Source organism: Bombina bombina, chromosome 4 (genome assembly GCF_027579735.1).
Source record: "Bombina bombina isolate aBomBom1 chromosome 4, aBomBom1.pri, whole genome shotgun sequence".
NCBI classification, from domain to species: domain Eukaryota; kingdom Metazoa; phylum Chordata; class Amphibia; order Anura; family Bombinatoridae; genus Bombina; species Bombina bombina.
The window spans coordinates 568,533,898-568,561,365 of record NC_069502.1 but is presented as its reverse complement, the minus strand read 5'-3'; the positions used below and the strand labels follow the sequence as shown (position 1 = coordinate 568,561,365).

Below are 27,468 nucleotides of genomic sequence, written 5' to 3'. Positions count from 1 at the left end.
AAAACCTGCTGCTGCCTCTAAGACAGCATGAAGGAGTAGCCCCCGATCCGGGACCGGATCTAGTTGGGGGCAGACTTTCTCTCTTCGCCCAGGCTTGGGCAAGAGACGTCCAGGATCCCTGGGCTCTGGAGATTGTTTCCCAGGGATATCTTCTGGATTTCAAAGCCTCGTCTCCAAAGGTGAGATTTCATCTCTCACAATTATCTGCAAACCAGATAAAGTGAGAGGCATTCTTACGTTGTGTTCAAGACCTTCTGGTCATGGGAGTGATCCACCCAGTTGCAAGGGAGGAACAGGGGCAGGGATTCTATTCAAATCTGTTCATAGTTCCCAAAAAAGAGGGAACTTTCAGACCAATCTTGGATCTCAAGATCCTAAACAAATTTCTCAGGGTCCCATCCTTCAAGATGGAGACTATTCGAACCATCCTACCTATGATCCAGGAGGGTCAATATATGACTACCGTGGATCTAAAGGATGCTTATCTCCACATTCCGATACACAGAGATCATCATCGGTTTCTCAGGTTTGCCTTCCTAGACAGGCATTACCAGTTTGTGGCTCTTCCCTTCGGGTTAGCCACGGCACCAAGAATCTTTACGAAGGTTCTAGGGTGCCTACTGGCAGTTCTAAGGCCACGAGGCATAGCGGTGGCTCCTTACCTAGACAACATTCTGATACAGGTGTCGACTTTTCAAATCGCCAAGTCCCATACGGACATTGTTCTGGCATTCCTGAGGTCTCACGGGTGGAAAGTGAACGAAGAAAAGAGTTCTCTCTCCCCTCTCACAAGAGTTTCCTTCCTAGGAACTCTGATAGATTCAGTAGAAATGAAGATATTTCTGACAGAAGTCAGGTTGTCAAAGCTTCTAACTTCCTGCCGTGCTCTTTATTCCACTTCTCAGCCGTCAGTGGCTCAGTGTATGGAAGTAATCGGCTTAATGGTAGTGGCAATGGACATAGTTCAGTTTGCCCGCCTACATCTCAGACCGCTGCAACTTTGCATGCTCAGTCAGTGGAATGGGGATTACACAGATTTGTCCCCACTGCTAAATCTGGATCAGGATACCAGGGATTCTCTTCTCTGGTGGCTATCTCGGGTCCATCTGTCCAGGGGAATGAATGGCCTATAGTGACGACAGATGCCAGCCTTCTGGGCTGGGGCACAGTCTGGAACTCCCTAAAGGCTCAGGGCTCGTGGTCTCAGGAGGAAGCCCTCCTTCCGATAAACATTCTGGAACTAAGAGCGATATTCAATGCTCTTCAGGCTTGGCCTCAGCGGAGGACAGGTTCATCAGATTTCAGTAGGACAATATCACGACACTGGCCTATATCAACCATCAGGGGTGAACAAGAAGCCCCCTGGCAATGTTGGAGGTTTCAAAGATAATTTTATGGGCAGAGGTTCACTCTTGCCATCTTTCAGCTATCCATATCTCAGGAGTAGAGAACTGGGAGGCGGATTTTTTAAGTCTGCAGACATTTCATCCGGGGGAGTGGGAGCTCCATCCGGAGGTATTTGCCCAGTTGATTCAACTATGGGGCAAACCAGAACTGGATCTCATGGCGTCTCGTCAGAACGCCAAGCTTCCTTGTTACGGGTCCAGGTCCAGGGACCCCAAGACAGCGCTGATAGATGCTCTAGCAGCGCCCTGGTCCTTCAGCCTGGCTTATGTGTTTCCACCGTTTCCTCTGCTCTCTCGGCTGATTGCCAAGATCAAGCAGGAGAGAGCTTCAGTGATTTTGATAGCTCCTGCGTGGCCACGCTGGACTTGGTATGCAGATCTGGTGGACATCTTCTACTTCAAGGTCCTTTCAAACATCCAAATCTAATTTCTCTGCGTCTGACTGCTTGGAGATTGAACGCTTGATTTTATCAAAGCGTGGTTTTTCCGAGTCAGTGATTGATGCCTTAATTCAGGCTCAAAAGCCTGTCACCTGGTGTAAATATCTTCATTGGTGTGAATCCAAGGGTTACTCATGGAGTAAAGTCAGGATTCCTAGAATCTTATCCTTTCTCCAAGAGGGATTGGAGAAAGGACTGTCTGCTAGTTACTTAAAGGGACAGATTTCTGCTCTGTCTATTCTTTTGCACAAACGTCTGGCTGAGGTTCCAGACGTTCAGGCGTTTTTTCAGGCTTTAGTTAGAATCAAGCCTGTGTTTAAACCTGTTGCTCCGCCATGGAGTTTAAATTTAGTTCTTAAAGTTCTTCAAGGGGTTCCGTTTGAACCTTTGCATTCCATAGATATTAAACTTTTATCTTGGAAAGTTCTGTTTTTAGTAGCTATCTCCTCGGCTCGAAGAGTTTCGGAGTTATCTGCTTTACAGTGTGATTCCTCTTATCTGATTTTCCATGCAGATAAGATAGTTTTGCGTACCAAACCTGGGTTTCTTCCTATGGTAGTATCTAATAAGAATATCAATCAGGAGATTGTTGTTCCTTCATTATGTCCTAATCCTCCTTCAAAGAAGGAACATCTTTTACATAATCTTGATGTGGTTCGTGCTTTAAAGGTTTATTTACAAGCTACGAAGGATTTTCGTCAAACATCTGCTTTGTTTGTTGTCTACTCTGGACAGAGGAGAGGCCAAAAGGCTTCGGCAACTTCTCTTTCTTTTTGGCTGAGAAGCATAATCCACTTAGCTTATGAGACTGCTGGCCAGCAGCCTCCTGAAAGAATTACAGCTCATTCCACTAGAGCGGTGGCTTCCACATGGGCTTTTAAAAATGAGGCTTCTGTTGAACAGATTTGTAAGGCGGCAACTTGGTCTTCGCTTCATACTTTTTCTAAATTCTACAAATTCGATACTTTTGCTTCTTCGGAGGCTATTTTTGGGAGAAAGGTCTTACAGGCAGTGGTGCCCTCCGTTTAAGTTCCTGCCTTGTCCCTCCCTTCATCCGTGTCCTAAAGCTTTGGTATTGGTATCCCACAAGTAATGGATGAACCCGTGGACTGGATACACCTTTACAAGAGAAAACAAAATTTATGCTTACCTGATAAATTTATTTCTCTTTTGGTTTATCCAGTCCACGGCCCGCCCTGTCATTTTAAGGCAGGCATTTTTTATTTTTAAACTACAGTCACCACTGCACCCTATAGTTTCTCCTTTTTTCTTGCTTGTCTTCGGTCGAATGACTGGAGGTGGCAGTTAGGGGAGGAGCTATATAGACAGCTGTGGGTGTCCTCTTGCAGCTTCCTGTTGGGAAGGAGAATATCCCACAAGTAAGGGATGAACCCGTGGACTGGATACACCACAAGAGAAATAAATTTATCCGGTAAGCATACATTTTGTTTTTGTTGTTAAATGTTATTTTTTTTCTTTTACATTTTACAAGATGTCACAATCTGATCCTTTCTCAGAAGCTGCTGTAGGAACCCTGCTGCCTGAACACAGTTCTACCAAAGCTAAGTGTATCCGTTGTAAGATAGCTGAGATTATATCTCCGGCTGTAGTATGTAACCATTGTCATGATAAGCTTAGTACAGTATCTATCTGTTTTTCCTTCAACATCTAATGTACATGATATCCCTGTTGATATGAAAAATTATATTGCTGATGCGATACAGAAGGCTATGTCTGCTATTCTGCCTTCTAATAAACGTAAAAGGTCTTTTAAAACTTCTCATGATACTGATGAATTTTGTAATGACCGACAACATACTGATATATCCACTTCTGATGAGGATATCTCTGACTCAGAAGATCCTGCTTCAGACATTGACATTGATAAATAAACTTATCTTTTTAAGATTGGGTATATTCGTTCTTTGTTGAAAGAAGTATTGATTACTTTGGATATTGAGGAGTATGGTCCTCTTGATAACAAATCCAGTTAACATTTAAATTCTGTTTATAAACCACCTGTGATTACTCCTGAGGTTTTTCCTGTTCCTGATGCTATTTCTGATGCGATTGCCAAGTAATGATCTAAGCCTGGTACTTTTTTTGTTCCTCCTTCTAGGTTTAAAAGGTTGTACCCTTTGCCAGTGGCTAATTTAGAATTTTGGGAAAAAGTCCCTAAGGTTAATTGGGCTATTTCTACTCTTGCCAAGCGTACTACTATTCCTATGGAAGATAGTACTTCCTATAAGGATCCTTTAGATAGGAAATTGAATCTTATCTTAGGAAAGTGTATTTACATTCTGGCTATATTCTCAGGCCTGCCATTTCTATGGCTGATGTTGCAGCTGCTTCAACTTTTCGGTTGGATAGCTTAGCACAACGGGAAAAAGATTCTGATTTGTCTAGCATTGTTAGTTTGCTTCAATATGCTAATAATTTTCTCTGTGATGCTATTTTTGATATCATTAAGATTGATGTTAAAAATATGTCTTTGGCTATTTTAGCTAGAAAAGCTTTATGGCTCAAGTCATGGAATGCTGACATGGTATCTAAATCTATGTTACTATCTCTATCATTCCAGGGTAATAATTTGTTTGGTTCTCAGTTGTATTCTATTATTTCCACTATTACTGGGGGAAGGGAGTTTTTTTTGCCCCAGGATAAAAAATCTAAGGGTAAAGCTAGAGCTTCTAATCTGTTTCGTTCCTTTTGTCAGAATAGAGAACAGAAAACCACTCCTTCCCCTAAAGACTCTGGCTCCAGTTGGAGGCCATCTTCGAGTTGGAATAAATCCAAGCCTTTTAAGAAACCAAAGCCAGCCCCCAAAACTGCATGAAGGTGTGGCCCTCAATCCAGTTCTACTGGTGGGGGGCAGATTGAAATTATTTCAAGACTTTTGGGCAGGTTCCATTCAGATTCATTGGATTTAGAATATTGTCTCTCAAGGGTATCGAATAGTTTTCAGAATAAGACCTCCCGTGAGAAGGTTTTTTCTCTCTCACAAAAGCTCAGGCCTTTCTGAAGTGTGTTTCAGATATGGAGCTTTCAGGGGTAATTGTACCAGTTCCACTTCTGGAACAGGGTTTGGGTTTTTATTCAATTTCATTGTCCCGAAGAAGGAAAATGTATTCAGACCAGTTCTGTATCTGAAATGTTTTAATCGCTTTGTAAGAGTCCCAACTTTCAAGATGGTGACTATAAGGACTATTCTGCTTTGGTTCAGCAAGGTCATTATATGTCCACAATAGACCTAAAGGATGCATATCTTCACATTCCAATTCATCCAGACCTCTATCGGTTTCTGAGATTCTCTTTTCTAGAAAAGCATTACCAATTTTTCACTCTTCCATTTGGCCTAGCGACAGCTCCAAGAATCTTTTCCAAGGTTCTAGGTGCCCTTCTATCTGTAATCAGAGAGCAGGGTATTGTGGTGTTTCCTTATTTGGACGATATCTTGGTACTGGCTCAATCTTTTCATTTAGCAGAATCTCACACGAATCATCTTGTGTTGTTTCTTTAAAAACATGGTTGGAGGATCAATTTGCCAAAGAGTTTCTGGATTCCTCAGACAAGGGTCACCTTTTTAGGTTTCCAGATATATTCAGTGTCCATGACTCTGTCTTTAACAGACAAGAGATGAATGAAATTGGTTTCTGCCTGTCGAAACCTTCAGTCTCAATCATTCCCTACAGTGGCTATGTGCATGGATGTTTTAGGTCTCATAACTGCAGCATTGGACACAATCTCCTTTGCTCGTTTTCGTATGAGACCTATGCAGCTTTACATGCTGAATCAATGGTGCAGTGATTATACTCGGATATCACAAATGATATTCTTAAAGCCCAACACTTAACTCTCTCTGAATTGGTGGTTAAACCATCACCTTATTGTTCAAGGGACCTCCTTTGTTCATCCTTCCTGGACTGTGATTTCAACAGGTGCAAGTCTCACAGGTTGGGGAGCGGTCTGGGGGTCTCTGACCGCACAATGGGTTTGGAATCCTCAAGAGGCTAGGTTACCAATCAATATTTTAGAAGTCTTTGCTATTTTCAGGGCTCTTCAGGCTTGGCCTCTACTAAAGAGAGAATCATTCATTTGTTTTCAGACAGACAATATCACAACTGTGGCATATGTCAATCATCAGGGTGGGACTCGCAGTCCTTTAGCGATGAACGAAGTATCTCAAATACTTTCTTGGGCATAATTCAACTCCTGTCTATTTTCTGCAATACATATCCCGGGTGTAGACAATTGGGAAGCGGATTATCTCAGCCGTCATACTTTACACCCAGGGGAGTGGTCTCTCCATCCAGATGTATTTTGTCATATTGTACAGAGGTGGGGTCTTCCAGAAATAGATCTCATGGTGTCCCATCTAAATAAGAAACTTCCCAGGTATCTTTCCAGGTCCAGGGATCCTCAGGCGGAGATGGTAGATGCGTTAGCAGTTCCTTGGCTATACCAACCTGCTTACATCTTTCCGCCTCTAGTTCTTCTTCCAAGGATGATCTCCAAGATCATAATGGAACAATCGCATGTGTTTCTGATAGCACCAGCATGGCCTCACAGATTTTGGTTTGCGGATCTTGTCCGAATGTCAAGTTGCCAACCTTGGTCACTTCCTGTAAGACCAGACCTAATGTCTCAAGGGCCGTTTTTTTCCATAACGATCCCTCAGGATCTCAAATCGCTAAATTTTAAGGTATGGAAATTGAAGGCTTAGTCATAGAGGTTTCTCTGACTCAGTGATTAATACTATGCTACAGGCTCGTACGTCTGTTTCAAGGAAGATTTATTATAGGGTTTGGAAAACCTATATTTTATGGTGTTCTTCTCATAAATTCTCTTTGCATTCTTTTAGTATTCCTAGAATTTTACAGTTTCTTTAGGATTGTTTGGATAAAGGTTTGTCTGCAAGTACTTTGAAGGGACAAATCTCTGCTCTTTCTGTTTTATTTCATAGAAAGATTGCTAAGCTTCCTGATATTCACTGTTTTGTTCAGGCTTTGGTTTGTATCAAGCCTGTTATTAAAGCAATCTCTCCTCCTTGGAGTCTTAATTTTGTTTTGAACTCTTTGCAGGCTCCTCCTTTTGAGCCTATGCATTCTTTGGATATTAAACTACTTTCTTGGAAAGTGTTATTCCTTTTGGCTATCTCTTCAGCTAGAAGAGTTTCTGAATTATCTGCTCTCTTGTGAGTCTCCTTTTCTGAATTTCCATCAGGATAAGGCTGTTTTGCAGACTTTTTTTTAAATTTCTTCCTAAGGTTGTGAATTCTAACAACTTTAGTAAGGAAATTGTTGTTCCTTCCTTGTGTCCTAATCCTAAGAATACTCTTGAAAGATCTTTACATGCTTTGGATGTTGTAAGAGCTTTTAAATATTATGTCGAAGCTACTAAAGATTTCAGGAAGACTTCTAGTCTTTGTTGTTTTTTCTGGTCCTAGGAAAGGTCAGAAAGCTGCCATTTCTCTGGCATTTTGGTTAAAGCTTTTGATTCACAAGGCTTATTTGGAGGTGGGGCAATTAGAGAATTACAGCTCATTCTACTAGATCAGTCACCACTTCGTGGGCTTTTAAGAATGTAGCTTCGGTTGATCAGATTTGCAAAGCAGCAACTTGGTCTTCTTTGCACACATTTACTAAATTTTACTATTTTGATGTATTTGCCTCTTCTGGAGCAGTCTTTGGTAGAAAAGTTATTCAGGCAGCTGTTTCAGTTTGATTCTTCTGCTTATGATTTATTTATTTTTTCTTGTAATTTGTGTGAAATTTATGAAACTTATTTTTTTGTGCGGATTTCATTTTTTTCTGCGGAAATAGCGGTTTTATATTTTATCCCTCCCTCTCTAGTGACTCTTCTGTGGTCTACCACATCTTGGATATTTCTAGCCCATACGTCACTAGCTCATGGACTCTTGCCAATTACCTGAAAGAAAACCTAATTTATGTATGAACTTAACTGATAAATTCATTTCTTTCATATTGGCAAGAGTCCATTAGGCCCACCCTTTTTATGGTGGTTATAATTTTTGTATAAAAGCACAATTATATTTCCAGCTCCTCTTTTTGTATGCTTTTTTACTCCTTATTTTATCACCCCACTACTTGGCTATTCGTTAACGGAATTGTGTGTGTGGTGAGGGGTGTATTTATCAACATTTTAAGGTTTGGGAAACTTTGCCCCTCCTGGTAGGATTGTATACCCCATATGTCACTAGCTCATGGACTCTTGCCAATATGAAAGAAATTAATTCATCAGGTAAATTCTTACATAAATTATGTTTTTTTAACTGATGCCCATCTCCAGGCTTTTAGGGTTTCAACTCATCTAACTCACAGCAAACACAGGTTATTTCGATTTGAGACCCCTGTTTTAAACAGACAGTAAAAGTTAAAAATAAAAATGGCCATGAATGTATTTTATTTTACATAGAATCATTTCTGAAATATACTCCCATTAGCAGAAATGCTTCTAGTAAAAGTTACTACAGGTTCAGAAGCATATGCACATATACTATGTGTGATTAAAGGATCAGGATTCAAATGCCTGTTTAGAGAGCTAGTCATGTGTATTGTGTCATTTGTAACTTAATTTGTGTTGCACAAGCGAATGCTAACTCTCTAAGAATGTGTAGTGTTTGAATACTGGTGCAAGAGCACTCATGAATATGTGCATATGCTGTTGAATAACGGTAATAACTTTTTGCTAATGGAAGTATTTTGCAAAATGCTTCTATTTTTAAATTTAAATGAACCCGTGCATATTTCAATTTTGACCTTTCTATCTCTTTAAAGGGACAGAAAACGTTAATATTTTGTTGCGCCATAGAAAGTATTTCAAACAAGTGTTTTGACGTTTATTACTTTACAAGTGGCACTCATCTTCTGGTGCCAGCTACCCCACCTGTAAGCAGGTTTTTAATTAAAAAGATTGGTTCTGACAAATGTAAGGTGACTAATTTCTGCAACTTTCCTGTCATTGTGCTGCTGTTTATGCTAACAAATTATTAGTTTACTATCTCTTTAATATAGTAGTTCTACTTAAATGATCGTATACATATTGTAAATAATGAAAATGTTACCACTTAAGTAGATGTAAATTTAACTCTTGTTAAATATTATTTTTCCTCTTTAGTCTACTGCTGCAGAGGATACAAAAACTGAAAAAGCAAATACATAATCTGTCCAGGAAACAGGCCTACCGTCCCAAAAGTCCTACCTACAATAGTTTATATCAAGATGTGCATCACTACGTTGCCAGTATTGCTAAGGCCTCTTCTGTCCAGGACTTTGCTGCCCGTCTGATGAAGCCCCTTAATGGGAAGGGCCCCAAATCACGCCAAGGTCTACAGAATCTCTTGTCAGAGGAAGTCACATGGCAGCAATCACATCACACGTTTAGGAAGCGCTTATCAGAGGAATACTCACTTTATCCTGATTTGGTGACTCCTTTGCAGTCAGCGATTTTACAGATGCAGCATGGCATGAGGCTTATTGCATCAGAACTCTACATTTTCATGAACAGTTCTCTCATACCCCCAAACAAAATAACAAATATAGTAACTTCATTGTTGGCATTCCCGTCTATTTCTGAGTCATTTCCAACCTACTTCTCTCATGCGGATTCATTGTGTTCTGTGGGCTCCCTAGACTTCCTGAAAAGCCTTAAAAAACTGTCTCAGAAATACCCCTGCAAGGACCGTCAAGGAGGTAGAGAGTTGAGCTGTTGCCTCACAAAAGAGCAGTTGCTGGTTAACAGCTTGCTCTTCCTACGTTCCCATGTCCTCTCCAAAGGAGAAATGGATCAAAAGTCTTTAAAACTTTTCAGACACATATGCCAGGTTAGTTTTCTGTGTTCTTGTCCTTTCAATGTATCCTTTTCAATTGTTGGTGCAATGTTATTTTATAAAGTAAGCATGTTCCACAGAAGTATATGTGAGTGACTTTTTTATATTCTAGGCTATAAATAATGAGTGGGATGAACAAGAACGACTTGGAAGGGAGAAAGAACAGCAAGAGAGCAGCCTGTACAAATATAAGAGCAAAAGCCATGGGACAGGCCTTTCTGAAGAGGAAGAGGAGGAAAGGGAATTCCACATGAGGTTTCCACTCTATGAAAAGGTATGAATTAATCAGACTGACATTTTGTTTTATGGTTATTCAGTAAATCTTTTGCTCTCCAAATCTCCAACTTTGTCAAGTATCAGACACTAAGGGCTATCTACATCATGTTTTATCTATAGCTTTGTTTGACAACAGATGACCAGGGCTATTTTTCTAACTAACGGTCTACATTTTCCCGTGTTTTATGGTATCGTGCTTCTAGTGACAAGAGTTGGATGTGACCTTTTTTGATTACTATATAAATGTTTTTGTCCTGATTTTCATTTCTTTACGTCCTTGTCATTTAAAAAATAAAATTTTGACTTCTGTCCTGAGTCTTGTTTGCTTTACTGTGCTACAGACATAACTTACCTGAATTGCTTTCACTAATGACTTTCCCCTTATAAAGAGGCCGTGCAAAAACTAAAATACTGAATTCTCACATTTTCAGTTGGGTGCAAAATTCATCCACTTCTTTCCATTTTGTATTACTCTTGTCTTATTTTATATTCAGATGATAGTTTAATTTTTAGAACAGTAGCTTTTTAGAATAGTTTTACAGTTATAGGTTAAAATTACTGATTTTGTATATACCATTAGAAAGACAAAGTTTATGTATATTTGGACAACTTTCTTGCTGTACTTTATTGATAAGAGAAAAATAATCATTATTACCTTAACGATTTTACTAGTTTTATTTAACTATAACCAGGGTTTCACTTTAATTGTTACTGCATGACCCTCCCTCCTCACACTTAGCTCCTTGTACACATCTATTTCATTCTAAACATTTTTCTTATTATTGAGCTAAAGGGTTGATTTTTGTGTACATAGATTTGCAAAGAAACAATTGGGATTAAGGTATTTTTCAACTATGTTTATTGTATAACATTTTTGCTTTTAAAAGGACATGAAACCCAACTTTTTTCATCATTCAGACAGATCATACTATTTCAAACCGCTTTCCAATTTACTTCTATTATCAATTTTGCTTTATTATCTTGGTATCCTTTATTGAAGCAGTAGTTCACTACTGGTAACTAGCTGAACATATCAGTAAACCAATAATAAGAGGTTTATATCTGCATCTACCAATCAGCAGCTAGCTCCCAGCTGGTGAGCCCTACTCTAGGTGTGCTTTTCAACCAAGAATGCCAAGAGAATAAAACTAATTAGATACAAGAAGTAAATTGGAAAGTTGTTTAAAAATGCATGCTCTAAGTCATGAAAGAATATTTTTGGGTATCATGTCCCTTTAGGAAGAAGTAGGTTCTCTGTGCAGAGGCAAATTCACAGTTTTAAAAACTGCAAAACCAAGAATCTGTGATATTTTTAGATAGAAAAATTGCCCAAAATAATCTTAGATATTTTGGGAGAGCATGGCATTGCGAATGGATTCACGGAATTCATTTACTAAAAAAAAAAAAAAATAATCAGTACAGCCATAAATATTAACCCCAATGCTACATAATTAACCATTGTCCAAACGTGGGTTTTCGGAAGCGGTCACTGATTCTATGCTTCAGGCTCGTAAACCTGTTTCTCGCAGGATTTTCACAAGGTATGGCGTAAATACCTTTATTGGTGCAAAGCTAGGGTTTCTCATTGAGTCAGGTGAGGATTTCCCGAATTTTATCTTTTGTTCAGGATGGCCTGGAGGCAGGTTTGTCAGTCAGTACTCTGAAGGGTCAGATTTCTGCACTGTTTATTCTTTTGCACTAACGTCAGGCAGATTTGCCAAATGTTTAAGCTTTAGTTCAGGCCCTGGTCAGAATCAGACCTGTGTTTAATCCTGTTGCTCCTCCTTGGAGCCTTAACCTAGTTTTTAAGGTTTTGCAGCAGGCTCTATATGTTTTTGATATGCTATCTTGGAAGGTTTTGTTTCTCCTTGCTTTTTCTTCTGCTCGCAGAGTTTCTGAGCTTTCAGCTCTATAGTGTGATTCCCCGTACCTTATCTTTCATGCAGATAAGGCGGTCCTTCGTACTAACTTGGGTTTTTTCCCTAAGGTGGTGTCGGATCAAAACGTTAATCTGGAAATTGTAGTTCCTTTTTTTTTTGTCCTAATCCTTCTTCTCATAAGGAAGTTGTGCGTGCTCTAAAGTTTTACCTTCAAACTTCTTAAGATTTTAGGCAATCTTCTGCCCTGTTTGTTATTGTACTCTGGAAAGCGTAAGGGCCACTTCTACTTCTTTTTCCCTCTGGTTAAGTGTGATTCATTTGGCTTATGAGACTACTGGACAGCAGCCTCCTGAGAGATTTACGGCTCTTTCTACTAGGACTGGCTCCTCTTCTTGTGCTTTCAAAAAATTAAGCTTCTGTGGAAAATATTTGCAAGGCGGCAACATGGTACACTCTGCATTCTTTTTAAAACCTCTACAAATTTGATACTTTGCCTCAACTGAGGCTTCTTTTGGGAGCAAGGTTCTTCAAACGGTGGTGCCTTCTATTTAGGTTCTCCTGCCTTTTCCTCCTACCTTTATCTAAGCCCCTGCAGACTGGCCTTTCTTTGTGCTTTTTTTTTTTTTTATAACAATCTTGCATTCTAGCTATTTAACCCATTCTCATTTTCCATGGGAGTGAGAACAATGTTATGGCACACTTGAACTAGCACTGTCTGGCAGTAGTGCAAGATTGTAAAAAGCTTAAAGAAAAAAGAGATGAGTGGTGGCCTGCAGGGGCAATGTTGATAATGCAAATTTGGGGAAAGGGTAGTAAAGGGGTTATCTTTCCTACAATAAAAAAAAATTAAGTAGACTGTCTCTTTAAATAGAAATGGCAAGATTATTCCTCAAAAGAGCATTTTATTTAAAAAAAATATATATATATCATTGATTTTTTTCCCCCACCCTGGATAACACTGCTATTTAGTCCATTCCAGCAGAGCATTGGTCACTAGCTTATTTTTCTTCCTATACATATCCTATTACAGCCCCAGTGACAGTGTTTCATACCAAACCTAAACTTTAATCATGATTAAGGGCCATGCTATGACTTAAAACCTTGCCACTTTTTATTCAGATGCATGCAAGAAAATCTTTCTTTTAAAGATTTTGCAACTGGACTGACTTATCTTGGAAGATATTTGGATAATGTCCAGGCCTGGTTGTTGCTATCTAAATATACATACCTTTTAAGTGATTCTTTCCCCTGTGTTATGCACCAAAGAAGCTTGAAGAGACTGACTTTTCTGCAGCTCCTGTATGGAACCAGCTGTTAAAGGACTATAAAACCCAAACATTTTCTTTTTGTGATTCAGACAGTGCATACAGTAAAAAAAAAAAAAGTTAACAATTTACTGTTCTATTAAATTTTGCTTCGTTCCCATGGTATTGCTTGTTAAAAATATACCTAGGTAGGTGTCTGCAGCACTACATGATAGATAATTGTGCGGCCATCTAGCTCTTGCAAACTTCTGCGATATAGTGCTCCAGGCATGTGCATGCTCCCGAGGTTATATCCCTGTGTTTCAACCCAGAGAACTCCAAAAAAAATGATGATAAAAGAAAATTAGAAAGCTTAAAATTGCCCGTTTTATTTGAACCATGAAGGAAAAAGTTTGGGTTAATATTCTTTAATGCACTGTCTGTGTGTGAGAAGTTCAGTATTCCTCATTTATCGTAAGCTAAAGCTGAGAGGTCATCTATTTAATTTGACATTTGTTGTCAGGCTCATGAATCTTAAAAGAAAATTTTCATGCCCCTTTAAGCATTTTTTTATTGGATATTAACACTTTTTTTACTTTGTCCATTGAACAATTTTTAGGTAAAATGTTCTGCTTTAGCCATAACTTAATTTTAAACCTAATAATAAAGCTGATACTGAATTATGAGCAAATGGTTAAATGATCCTGTCTGCGTACACTCACAAAGTGTTTTATGTTTGCTTTTGTGCAGCCATCATTTCAGATGGGCTGGCAATGCATGTTACACTGCCCCTATTTTTCACTCCGCTTCTGTGCTTATATTTGCTACTGAGCCTCCAAGATATAACTCTTGGCTATTAATATACTTGATACACTTCTGTTCTCCACCCTCAACACAACTGGTTTAGTGAACGTATAACTCTATGACCATAAGGAAACAGTTATGTGCTGTCACTTCTGACCTGAATAAATTTGTATATTGGTAAGTGGGGAAAAAGTAACTTTTTTTTTTTTTTTTTTTTTTTTTTTGTAGGATTTTGCTGATATTACAGTTCAACCAAGTCTTGAAGGCCAAATGGAAACGGAGACCACAGAGGACCAAGAATCAGACCTTTCTACTTTGATGTCTCAAAGCTCAATGAAGACTGTGATGCTCGTACATCAGCAGGTCTGCTTAGGCACTGCCAGGTCACTGTGGTATCGCCAGAGCCCACCGCAGCACCAAGCCAAACATTACCTTGGCACTTTCCTTTCCTGCTACCAGAGCAGTGCTGCACTGATCGAGCATCTGTACCCTCTCGTCGGTAGGTATTCTGCTGGTTGGTGTTTTACAAGGAGGCCTATTGGAAAACAAACAGGAAGCATTCAAGGTTTTTCTGTGGAGAACATTTGAAATATAAATGCATTTCATTAGCAGAGAGGTGTTGAAATTTGCTTTAAAAGACTCGCCTTTCATAATATGCTATCAGGATTATCTGATATGATCTACAAAAATCCTTCAAAGGGGTGCGGCAGTAATACATAAACTGTAGTGAATCCATTCCAGTAATGTTTTTGTTAAAATGTAAATTTTGGACAATTAACTAATCAGATGTAGTACTGTAATTTAATGTACCACTCTTTAGTCCCCTTCTATAGTATTTTTTTTTTGTCAGACTGCATAGGAGTGTCACGTGTCTGCCTGCAGTTTCAATGAGGGGGGGGGGTAATGTAAAGGGTTGAGAACTGTGATAAAGTTAGCCTTTCTTTTTGCACAAAATGATCATAGGAAAATAGAGGCAAGTTAAATAGCAACTGGTGGCCCAGTATATCACAAGAAATACATTTTCCCATTATCTGTTACATTTTGGGGGGGGTTTCACATCAAATGTAGTGATGCTTACTTCTTCTAAAGCTAGTTGACTTGTTCTTAATGCTGTGCGTACAGTTTTGGCTCTGGGAAGTGCGTGCACAACAAAGTGCGTGCACAACACAAGTACATCTGCTTTTTTTATTATTTTGTAGCTAAACTAGGATGTGTGCAATGCAACTCTTCTGTGTAAAGATTAATGGTTGGGAAAGTAAAATAAGTAAATTGACTACATTTTTAAAGTGTTTTTCTCTTCTCATTTTACCAGCGTCAAATAGCACCCCACTTATTTATTTTATTTTTATTTTTTATTGTACTTTCATTGAAGACTGAAAGAAATAATAATATACATTTGAAGTTGGAGCTCAGTAAATCCTTAAAGGGATAAGAAACCCAACATTATTTTCTGTCATGACTCAGAGCATGTCATTTTAAACAACTTTCTAAATCAATCTTTCTTTGTTCTGTTATCTTTTGTTGAAAAGCAGGGACATATGCTTAGGAGCCAGTCCATTTATGGTAGCAGTTTTACAATAATTTTATCCTTTAGCTTGAGCACTAGACGGCTGCCATGTAGTGCTCCAGATACCTACTTAGGTATCTCTTCAACACAGAATGTCATCTGAACGAAGCACATTTTATAAACTTTTTTTTAAAAGCTATGCTTTGTCTGAATCGCAATAGAAAATTTTGGGTTTTCTATCCCTTTGACTCAAGAAATGCTCAAATACATAGAGAACACAAACAATAACATTGCATACTTCTATACATTTCTAAATGACCTTTCTATTCTTTTCTTTTAAAGTAAACTATTGTGAGACAAGTAGATCATTACAAAGGTGAGGTGTACATGGAAATGAACAAAGGACGGCCCATATATTCTTAATAGATCCTGTGGGAGGAAGTGTTGGAGGGGGAACACAAAAAAATTACTCTCTCTCTCTCTCTTTTTCACTTTTTCTCACTCACCTGGGCAAGGACAGAAATATAGAAATTACATTTATTTTTTCTACAATCTTAGTAAAGTGACACAGGTACCCCAAGAGCGTGCAAAAAGCAATGATTCGGCTGGGCTACTAAAATTTGTATCGCAGTCTCTAGTCTCCTATCAATTCCAAATTTAAGACAAAGGGGGAGAATACTCCTTTAACCAACTTCTGGCTAGCGCTAATTTCACTGTCAGAATATAACTAAATCTCCACAAAAAAATGGAAAATCTTTTAAAATCACAAAAAGGCATCAATTTCAGCCAAAGTATGGGAAATAAACCGGATGTCTCTCTCCCTCTACTTTCGTCTTCCCTGTCATCAGCCCTGTACTCTTATCAACTCCACATTCCCTTGCTCCTTTCTTTCCTTTTTTATTTCTCTTCCCCCGTGCTCCCCCCACCCTGATCAGGCACACATCTCAAACAGTGTTTCTTTCATTTTAAACTGTTAAATGACAAACTTTTATGATATATTGTCCTATGTTTGGTGTATATATACCTGTAAAATACAAAACATCTAAGTTGTAACTTTTGGGAACCCAGTTCCTTATCATCGTCATTCCCCTATGTAATTTGTTTGGAATCCAGGTAAAGAATTCTTGTCTTAATATCCAACATTTCTTTCATGTAATTGGCAAGAGTCCATGAGCTAGTGACATATGGGATATACAATCCTACCAGGAGGGGCAAAGTTTCCCAAACCTCAAAATGCCTATAAATACACCCCTCACCACACCCACAATTCAGTTTTACAAACTTTGCCTCCTATGGAGGTGGTGAAGTAAGTTTGTGCTTGAATCTTATCTAAGGAAAGCTTATTTGCATTCTGGCTATATGCTTAGACCTGCCTTTTCTATGGCTGATGTCGTGGCTGCATCAACTTTTTGGTTGGATAGCTTAGCACAACGAGAAAAAGACTGATTTGCATAGCATTATTTGTTTGCTTCAACATGCTAATCATTTTATCTGTGATAATATTTTTGATATCATCAAGATTAATGTTAAATCTATGTCTTTGGCTATTTTAGCTAGAAGAGCTGTATGGCTCAAATCATGAAATGCGGACATGGTATCTAAATCTAGGTTACTATCTCTTTCATTCCAGGGTAGTAATTTGTTTGGTTCCCAGTTGGATTCAATTATTTCCACTATTACTGGGGAAAGGGAGTTTTTTTGCCTTAATATAAAAAGTCTAAGGGCAAATCTAAAGCTTCTAATCGGTTTCGTTCCTTTCGTCAGAATAGAGAACAGAAAACCATTCCATCCCTTAAAAACTCTGGCTCCAATTGGAAGCCATCCTCGAGTTGGAATAAATCCAAGCCTTACAAGAAACCAAAGCCAGGCCTTAAATCTTCATGAAGATGCGGCCCTTGATCCAGTTCTGCTGGTGGGGGGTAGATTGAAATTATTTCAAGACATTTGGGCAGGTTCCATTCAGAATCATTGGATTCAGAATATTGTCTCCCAGGGTTATAGAATAGGTTTCAGAATAAGACCTCCTGTGAGAAGATTTTTTCTTTCTCACGTTCCAAAAAATCCTGTGAAAGCTCAGGCTTTTCTGAAGTGTGTTTCTAGAGCTTTCTGATTGTACCAGTTCCACTTCTGGAACAGGGTTTAGGTTTTTATTCAAACCTATTCATTGTCCCAAAGAAGGAAAATTCTTTCAGACCAGTTCTGGATCTGAAGTTTTTAAATCGTTTTGTAAGAGTCCCAACTTTCAAAATGGTGACTATAAGGACTATTCTGCCTTTTGTTCAGCAAGATCATTATATGTCCACGATAGACTTACAGGACACATATCTTCACATTCCGTTTCATCCAGATCACTATCAGTTTCTGAGAATCTCTTTTCTAGACAAGCATTACCAATTTGTTGCTCTTCCATTTGGCCTAGCAACAGCTCCAAGAATCTTTTTGAAGGTTCTCGGTGCCCTACTCTCTAATCAGAGAGCGGGGTATTGCAGTGTTTCCTTATTTGGACGATATCTTGGTACTGGCTCAGTCTTGACATTTAGCAGAATCTCACACAAATCAACTTGTGTTGTTTCTTCAAAGACATGGTTGGAGAATCAATTTACCAAAGAGTTCTTTGATTCCTCAGACAAGGGTCACCTTTTTAGGTTTTCAGATAGATTCAGTGTCCATGACTCTGTCTTTAACAGACAAGCGACGAATACAATTGGTTCCGGCCTGTCGAAACCTTCAGTGGCTATGTGCATGGAAGTTTTAGGTCTCATGACTGCAGCATCGGACCTCTGCAGCTTTGCATGCTGAATCAATGTGCAGGGATTATACTCGGATATCACAGTTTATAACTTAAATCTCAACATTCAACTCTGTCCTGGTGGTTAGTCCATCATCGGCTTATTTAAGGGGCCTCTTTTGTTTGTCCTGCCTAGACACTGATTTCAACAGATGCAAGTCTCACAGGTTGGGGAGCTGTCTGGGGGTCTCTGACAGCACAAGGAGTTTGGAATCCTCAAGAGGCGAGGTTACCAATCAGTACTTTAGAACTATTTTCAGGGCTCTTCAGGCTTGGCCGCTATTAAAGAGAGAATTATTCATTTGTTTTCAGACAGACAATATCACAACTGTGTCATATGTTAATCATCAAGGGGGGACTCGCAGTCCTTTAGCGATGAAAGAAGTATCTCGGATACTGTCTTGGGCGGAATCCAATTCCTGTCTAATTAATGGGATTCATATCCCAGGTGTAGACAATTGGGAAGCGGATTATCTCAGCTGCAAGTTCTTACATCCAGGGGAGTGGTCTCTCCATCCAGATGTATTTTATCAGATTGTTCAGATGTGGGGTCTTCCTGAAATAGATCTGATGGCATCCCATCTAAACAAGAAGCTTCCCAGGTACCTTTCCAGGTCCAGGGATCCTCAGGCGGAGATGGTGGATGTGTTAGCTGTTCCTTGGTGTTACCAACCTGCTTATATTTTTCCGCCTCTAGTTCTTCTTCCAAGGGTGATCTCCAAGATCATAATGGAACAATCACATGTGTTACTGATAGCACCAGCATGGCCTCACAGGTTTTGGTATGCAGATCTTGTCCGGATGTCCTGTTGCCAACCTTGGCCACTTCCGTTAAGTCCAGACCTTCTGTCTCAAGGGCCGTTTTTCCATCAGGATCTCAAATCACTAAATTTGAAGGTATGGAAATTGAATGCTTAGTGCTTAGTCATAGAGTTTTCTCTGACTCAGTGATTAATACTATGCTTCAGGCTCGTAGGTCTGTTTCAAGGAAGATTTATTATCGGGTTTTGAAAACCTATATTTCATGGTGATCTTCTATTAAATTCTCCTGGCATTCTTTTAGAATTCCTAGAATTTTACAGTTTCTACAGGATGGTTTGGATAAAGGTTTGTCTGCAAGTACTTTGAAGAGACAAATCTCTGCTCTTTCTGTTTTATTTTATAGAAGGCTTGCTAAGCTTCCTGATATTCACTGTTTTGTTCAGGCTTTGGTTCGTATCAAGCCTGTTATTAAATCAATTTCTCCTCCTTGGAGTTTTAATTTGGTTTTAAAAGCTTTTCAGGCTCCTCCGTTTGAGCCTATGCATTCTCTGGATATTAAACTACTTTCTTGGAAAGTGTTCCTTTTGGCTATCTCTTCTGCTAGAAGAGTTTCTGAATTGTCTGCTCTCTCTTGTGAGTCTCCTTTTCTGATTTTTAATCAGGATAAGGCTGTTTTGTGGACTTTGTTTAAATTTCTTCCTAAGGTTGTGAATTCTAACAACATTAGTAGGGAAATCGTTGTTCCTTCTTTGTGTCCTAATCCTAAGAATGCTCTTGAAAGATCTTTGCATTCTTTAGATGTTGTAAGAGCTTTGAAATACTATATCGAAGCTACTAAGGATTTTAGAAAGACTTCCAATCTATTTGTTGTTTTTTCTGGTTCCAGGAAAGGCCAGAAAGCTTCTGCTATTTCTTTGGCATCGTGGTTAAAGCTTTTGATTCACAAGGCTTATTTGGAGGCGGGACAGTCTCTGCCTCAGAGAATTGCAGCTCATTCTACTAGATCACTTCTTGGGCTTTTAAGAATGAAGCTTCAGTTGATCAGATTTGCAAAGCAGCAACTTGGTCTTCTTTGCATACATTTACTAAATTCTACTGTTTTGATGTTTTTGCTTCTGCAGAAGCAGTCTTTGGTAGAAAAGTTTTCTCCTGTTAAGTGTAGTCAGTCCACGGGTCATCCATTACTTATGGGATATTAACTCCTCCCTAACAGGAAGTGCAAGAGGATCACCCAAGCAGAGCTGCTATATAGCTCCTCCCCTCTACGTCATACCCAGTCATTCTCTTGCACCTAACTAATAGATAGGACGTGTGAGAGGACTGTGGTTATTAAAATTAGTTTTTATTTCTTCAATCAAAAGTTTGTTATTTTAAACAGCACCGGAGTGTGTTGTTTTTTCTCAGGCAGCATTAGAAGAAGAATCTACCTGAGTTGTGTATGATCTTAGCGGACGTAACTAAGATCCATTTGCTGTTCTCGGCCATTCTGAGGAGCAAGGTAACTTCAGAACAGGGGACAGCGGGCAGGGTTCACCTGCAAGGAGGTATGTTGCAGTATATTATTTTCTAAGGAATGGAATTGACTGAGAAAATACTGCTATTACCGATGTAATGTAAGTACAGCCTTAAATGCAGTAGTAGTAACCGGTATCAGGCTGATATGTGTGTATGTTTGCACTGAAGTATTTCTGGGGAATGGCACTTCACTAAGAAAATACTGTATATATATAACTTATAGCCTTTCTGCAGTGAAAGCGACTAGCAACAGGCTTTTTATTAACATTTCATATATTTATATTTAAAACGTTTACTGGCATGTTAATCGTTTTTTCTCTGAGGTACTTGGTGAAAAAATTTTTATGGGCATTATTCTCCACATGGCTGTCGTTTGTTTTGAATAAAATCAGTTTACTGAGCTTCCCCACTGTTGTATTATGAGTGGGAGGGGCCTATTTTGGCGCTTTTACTGCGCAGTAGAAATTCAGTCAAAAGTCTTCCTGTTCTCCCTGCATGATCCAGGACGTCTCTACAGAGCTCAGGGGTCTCCAATACTAGTTTTGAGGGAGGTAATCACTCACAGCAGACCTGTGAGACTGTGCTTTGACTGTGAGAAAAACGTATATATTTTTATTGTTATCCGTTTTTGGTATTAAGGGGTTAATCATCCATTTGCTAGTGGGTGCAATCCTTTGCTAAAATAATTAATTTAATGTGAAAATTTGGTTTCTATAACTAATCCGGTTCATTGTTATTTCAACTGTGACAGTTTTGTGTGCTTCTTAAAGGCACAGTAACGTTTTTTATATTGCTTGTAAATTTATTTGAAAAGTATTTTCCAAGCTTGCTAGTTTAATTGCTAGTTTGTTTAAACATGTCTGACATAGAGGAATCTCTTTGTGCAATATGTTCAAAGGCCAATGTGGAGCCCAATAGAAATTTGTGTACTAATTGCATTGATGCTACTTTAAGTAAAAGCCAATCTGTACATGTAAAGAAAATTTCACCAGACAACGAGGGGGAAGTTATGCCGACTAACTCTCCTCACGTGTCAGTACCTGCATCTCCCGCTCAGGAGGTGCGTGATATTGTGACGCCAAGTACATCAGGGCGCCCTTTACAAATCACTTTGCAAGACATGGCTAATGTTATGACTGAAGTTTTATCTAAATTGCCAGAACTTAGGGGTAAACGCGAACACTCTGGGGTGAGAACAGAGTGCGATGAAAATACTAGGGCCATGTCTGATACTGCGTCACAATTTGCAGAACATGAAGACGGAGAGCTTCATTCTGTGGGTGACGGATCTGATCCAAATAAACTGGATTCAGACATTTCAAATTTTAAATTTAAGCTTGAGAACCTCCGTGTGTTGCTAGGGGAGGTATTAGCGGCTCTAAATGATTGTAACACGGTTGCAATCCCAGAGAAAATATGTAGGCTGGATAAATATTTTGCGGTACAGACGTGTACTGACGTTTTTCCTATACCTAAAAGGCTTACAGAAATTGTTAACAAGGAGTGGGATAGACCCGGTGTGCCTTTCTCACCCCCTCCTATATTTAGAAAAATGTTTCCAATAGACGCCACCACACGGGACTTATGGCAGACGGTCCCTAAGGTGGAGGGAGCAGTTTCTACTTTAGCTAAGCGTACCACTATCCCGGTGGAGGATAGCTGTGCTTTTTCAGATCCAATGGATAAAAAGTTAGAGGGTTACCTTAAGAAGATGTTTGTTCAACAAGGTTTTATATTGCAACCCCTTGCATGCATTGCGCCTGTCACGGCTGCGGCGGCATTCTGGTTTGAGTCTCTGGAAGAGACCATTAGCTCAGCTACATTGGATGAGATTACAGACAAGCTTAGAATCCTTAAGCTAGCTAATTCATTTATTTCTGATGCCGTAGTTCATTTAACTAAGCTTACGGCTAACAACTCCGGATTCGCCATTCAGGCACGCAGAGCGCTGTGGCTTAAATCCTGGTCAGCTGATGTGACTTCTAAATCTAAATTGCTTAACATACCTTTCAAGGGGCAGACCTTATTCGGGCCCGGTTTGAAAGAAATTATCGCTGACATTACTGGAGGTAAGGGCCATGCCCTGCCTCAAGACAGAGTCAAACCAAGGGCTAGACAGTCTAATTTTCGTGCCTTTCGCAACTTCAAGGCAGGAGCAGCATCAACTTCCTCCGCTCCAAAACAGGAAGGAACTGTTGCTCGCTACAGACAGGGCTGGAAACCTAACCAGACCTGGAACAAGGGCAAGCAGGCCAGAAAACCTGCTGCTGCCCCTAAGACAGCATGAAGTGAGGGCCCCCAGGCTTGGGCAAGAGATGTCCAGGATCCCTGGGCGTTAGAGATCATATCTCAGGGATATCTTCTGGACTTCAAAGCTTCTCCTCCAAAAGGGAGATTTCATCTTTCAAGGTTGTCAACAAACAAGATAAAGAAAGAGGCGTTTCTACGCTGTGTTCAAGATCTGTTACTAATGGGAGTGATCCACCCGGTTCCGCGGTCGGAACACGGACAAGGGTTTTACTCAAATCTGTTTGTGGTTCTCAAGAAAGAAGGAACCTTCAGACCAATCTTGGATTTAAAGATCCTAAACAAATTCCTAAGAGTTCCATCGTTCAAAATGGAAACTATTCGGACAATCTTACCCATGATCCAAAAGGGTCAGTACATGACCACAGTGGATTTAAAGGATGCGTACCTTCACATACCAATTCACAAGGATCATTACCGGTACCTAAGGTTTGCCTTCCTAGACAGGCATTACCAGTTTGTAGCGCTTCCCTTCGGGTTAGCTACTGCTCCAAGAATCTTCACAAAGGTTCTGGGTTCTCTTCTGGGGGTACTAAGACCGCAAGGAATATCGGTAGCTCCATACCTAGACGACATTCTTATACAAGCGTCAAGTTTCCAAGCTGCCAAGTCTCATACAGAGTTAGTACTGGCATTTCTAAGGTCACATGGGTGGAAGGTGAACGAAGAAAAGAGTTCTCTATTGCCACTCACAAGAGTTCCTTTCTTAGGGACTCTTATGATTCGGTAGAAATGAAAATTTACCTGACAGAGGACAGGTTAACAAAACTCCTAAATGCTTGCCGTGTCCTTCATTCCATTCCACACCCGTCAGTGGCTCAATGCATGGAGGTAATCGGTTTAATGGTAGCGGCAATGGACATAGTTCCCTTTGCACGCCTGCATCTCAGACCACTGCAATTGTGCATGCTAAGTCAGTGGAATGGGGATTACTCAGATTTGTCCCCTATGCTGAATCTGGATCAAGAGACCAGAAATTCTCTTCTATGGTGGCTCTCTCGGCCACATTTGTCCAAGGGGATGCCCTTCAGCAGACCAGATTGGACGATTGTAACAACAGACGCCAGCCTGCTAGGTTGGGGCGCTGTCTGGAATTCCCTGAAGACTCAGGGATCATGGACTCAGGAGGAGAGTCTTCTTCCCATAAACATTCTGGAATTAAGAGCAGTTTTCAATGCCCTTCTAGCTTGGCCTCAGCTAGCAACTCTGAGGTTCATCAGGTTTCAGTCGGACAACATCACGACTGTGGCTTACATCAACCATCAAGGAGGTACAAGGAGTTCCCTAGCGATGATGGAAGTCTCAAAGATAATTCTCTGGGCAGAGTCTCACTCTTGCCACCTATCAGCGATCCACATCCCAGGCGTGGAGAACTGGGAGGCGGATTTCCTAAGTCGCCAGACTTTTCATCCGGGGGAGTGGGAACTTCATCCGGAGGTCTTTGCCCAAATACTTCGGCGTTGGGGCAAACCAGATATGGATCTCATGGCGTCTCGCCAGAACGCCAAGCTTCCTTGTTACGGATCCAGGTCCAGGGACCCGGGAGCGGTTCTGATAGATGCTCTGACAGCACCTTGGACCTTCAAGATGGCTTATGTGTTTCCACCCTTCCCGATGCTTCCTCGATTGATTGCCAGGATCAAACAGGAGAGAGCATCAGTGATTCTAATAGCGCCTGCGTGGCCACGCAGGACCTGGTATTCAGATCTAGTGGACATGTCATGCTGTCCACCTTGGTCTCTGCCTCTGAGACAGGACCTTCTAATTCAGGGTCCTTTCAAACATCAAAATCTAATTTCTCTGAAGCTGACTGCATGGAAATTGAACGCTTGATTTCTTCTGTTATGTGTGATCAGTCCACGGGTCATCATTACTTCTGAGATATAACTCCTCCCCAACAGGAAATGCAAGAGGATTCACCCAGCAGAGCTGCATATAGCTCCTCCCCTCTACGTCAGTCCCAGTCATTCTCTTGCACCCAACGACTAGATAGGATGTGTGAGAGGACTATGGTGATTATACTTAGTTTTTATGACTTCAATCAAAAGTTTGTTATTTTAAAATAGCACCGGAGCGTGTTATTACTTCTCTGGCAGAGTTTGAGGAAGAATCTGACAGAGATTTTTTTACTATGATTTTAACCGGAGTCGTTAAGATCATATTGCTGTTCTCGACCATCTGAGGGAGGTAAAGGCTTCAGATCAGGGGACAGCGGGCAGATGAATCTGCATTGAGGTATGTGGCAGTTTTTATTTTCTGAATGGAATTGATGAGAAAAGCCTGCCATACCGTTAAAATGACATGTATGTATACACTTCAGTATTCTGGGGATGGTATTTCACCGGAACTACTGTGTTAAAGGTCACTAATCCTTTTTAATAACTATTCTCATGTTAAACGTTTTTGCTGGAATGTAGAATCGTTTACATTGCTGAGGTACTGTGTGAATAAATGTTTGGGCATTATTTTCCACTTGGCAGTTTTTTGCTTTAATTGTGACAGTTTCGTTTCTCTTCACTGCTGTGTGGGAGAGGGAGGGGCCGTTTTTGGCGCTCTTTGCTACGCATCAAAAAATTCCAGTCAGCTACTTTTATATTTCCTGCATGATCCGGTTCATCTCTGACAGATCTCAGGGGTCTTCAAACTTCTTTGAAGGGAGGTAAATTCTCTCAGCAGAGCTGTGAGAATTCTTATAGTGACTGTGTATAAAAAACGTTGTTTTGTTTTCTTATGTACAAATTTAATTAGTGTTGTTTTTTACTAATGGGAACAAACCTTTGCTAAAAGTTGTGTTGTTTTAAAGTTTGATGCAATAACTGTTTTTCAGTTCATTATTTCAACTGTCATTTAATCGTTAGTACCTCTTTGAGGCACAGTGCGTTTTTTTGCTAAAAAAGATTATAACCAAGTTGTAAGTTTTTTTTTTGCTAGTGTGTTAAACATGTCTGACTCAGAGGAAGATATCTGTGTCATTTGTTCCAATGCCAAGGTGGAGCCCAATAGAAATTTATGTACTAACTGTATTGATGCTACTTTAAATAAAAGTCAATCTGTACAATGTGAACAAATTTCACCAAACAGCGAGGGGAGAGTTATGCCGACTAACTCGCCTCACGCGACAGTACCTGCATCTCCCGCCCGGGAGGTGCGTGATATTTTGGCGCCTAGTACATCTGGGCGGCCATTACAGATAACATTACAAGATATGGCTACTGTTATGACTGAAGTTTTGTCTAAATTACCTGAACTAAGAGGCAAGCGTGATCACTCTGGGGTGAGAACAGAGTGCGCTGACAATGCTAGGGCCATGTCTGATACTGCGTCACAGCTCGCAGAGCATGAGGACGGAGAGCTTCATTCTGTGGGTGACGGTTCTGATCCAAACAGATTGGACTCAGATATTTCAAATTTTAAATTTAAATTGGAGAACCTCCGTGTACTACTAGGGGAGGTCTTAGCAGCTCTCAACGATTGTAACACTGTTGCAATACCAGAGAAACTGTGTAGGTTGGATAAATACTTTGCGGTACCGGCGAGTACTGACGTTTTTCCTATACCTAAGAGACTAACTGAAATTGTTACTAAGGAGTGGGATAGACCCGGTGTGCCGTTCTCACCCCCTCCAATATTTAGAAAGATGTTTCCAATAGACGCCACCACTCGGGACTTATGGCAAACGGTCCCCAAGGTGGAGGGAGCAGTTTCTACTTTAGCTAAGCGTACCACTATCCCGGTGGAGGATAGCTGTGCTTTCTCAGATCCAATGGATAAAAAATTAGAGGGTTACCTTAAGAAAATGTTTGTTCAACAAGGTTTTATATTACAACCCCTTGCTTGTATCGCGCCGATTACGGCTGCGGCAGCATTTTGGATTGAGTCGCTTGAAGAGAACCTTAGTTCCTCTACGCTAGACGACATTACGGACAGGCTTAGAGTCCTTAAACTAGCTAATTCTTTCATTTCGGAGGCCGTAGTACATTTAACCAAACTTACGGCTAAGAACTCAGGATTCGCCATACAGGCACGCAGGGCACTGTGGCTAAAATCCTGGTCAGCTGATGTTACTTCTAAGTCCAAATTACTTAATATACCTTTCAAGGGGCAGTCCTTATTCGGGCCCGGTTTGAAAGAAATTATCGCTGACATTACGGGAGGTAAGGGCCACGCCCTACCTCAAGACAAGGCCAAAGCTAAGGCTAGACAGTCTAATTTTCGTCCCTTTCGGAATTTCAAAACAGGAGCAGCATCAACCTCCACTGCACCAAAACAGGAAGGAGCTGTTGCTCGTTACAGGCAAGGCTGGAAGCCTAACCAGTCCTGGAACAAAAGCAAGCAGGCCAGGAAACCTGCTGCTGCCCCAAAGACAGCATGAACCGAGAGCCCCCGATCCGGGACCGGATCTAGTAGGGGGCAGACTCTCTCTCTTCGCCCAGGCCTGGGCAAGAGATGTTCAGGATCCCTGGGCACTAGAGATCATATCTCAGGGATACCTTCTAGACTTCAAATTATCTCCCCCAAGAGGGAGATTTCATCTGTCAAGGTTGTCAACAAACCAGATAAAGAAAGAAGCGTTTCTACGCTGCGTACAAGATCTGTTAACAATGGGAGTGATCCATCCGGTTCCGTGGTCGGAACAAGGACAAGGGTTCTACTCAAACCTGTTTGTGGTTCCCAAAAAAGAGGGAACTTT

The 27,468-nt window shown here is 40.3% G+C and overlaps 1 protein-coding gene across 1 annotated transcript in view; it reads left to right on the top strand.

Moving 5' to 3' along the window:
• MDN1 (midasin AAA ATPase 1) overlaps positions 1–27,468 on the top strand; it is a 1,255,339-nt gene that overhangs the window by 917,592 nt on the left and 310,279 nt on the right. The window contains 3 exon segments of the mRNA XM_053710546.1: positions 8,984–9,689; positions 9,808–9,969; positions 14,128–14,398. Coding sequence (XP_053566521.1) covers positions 8,984–9,689; positions 9,808–9,969; positions 14,128–14,398 — 1,139 coding nt within the window.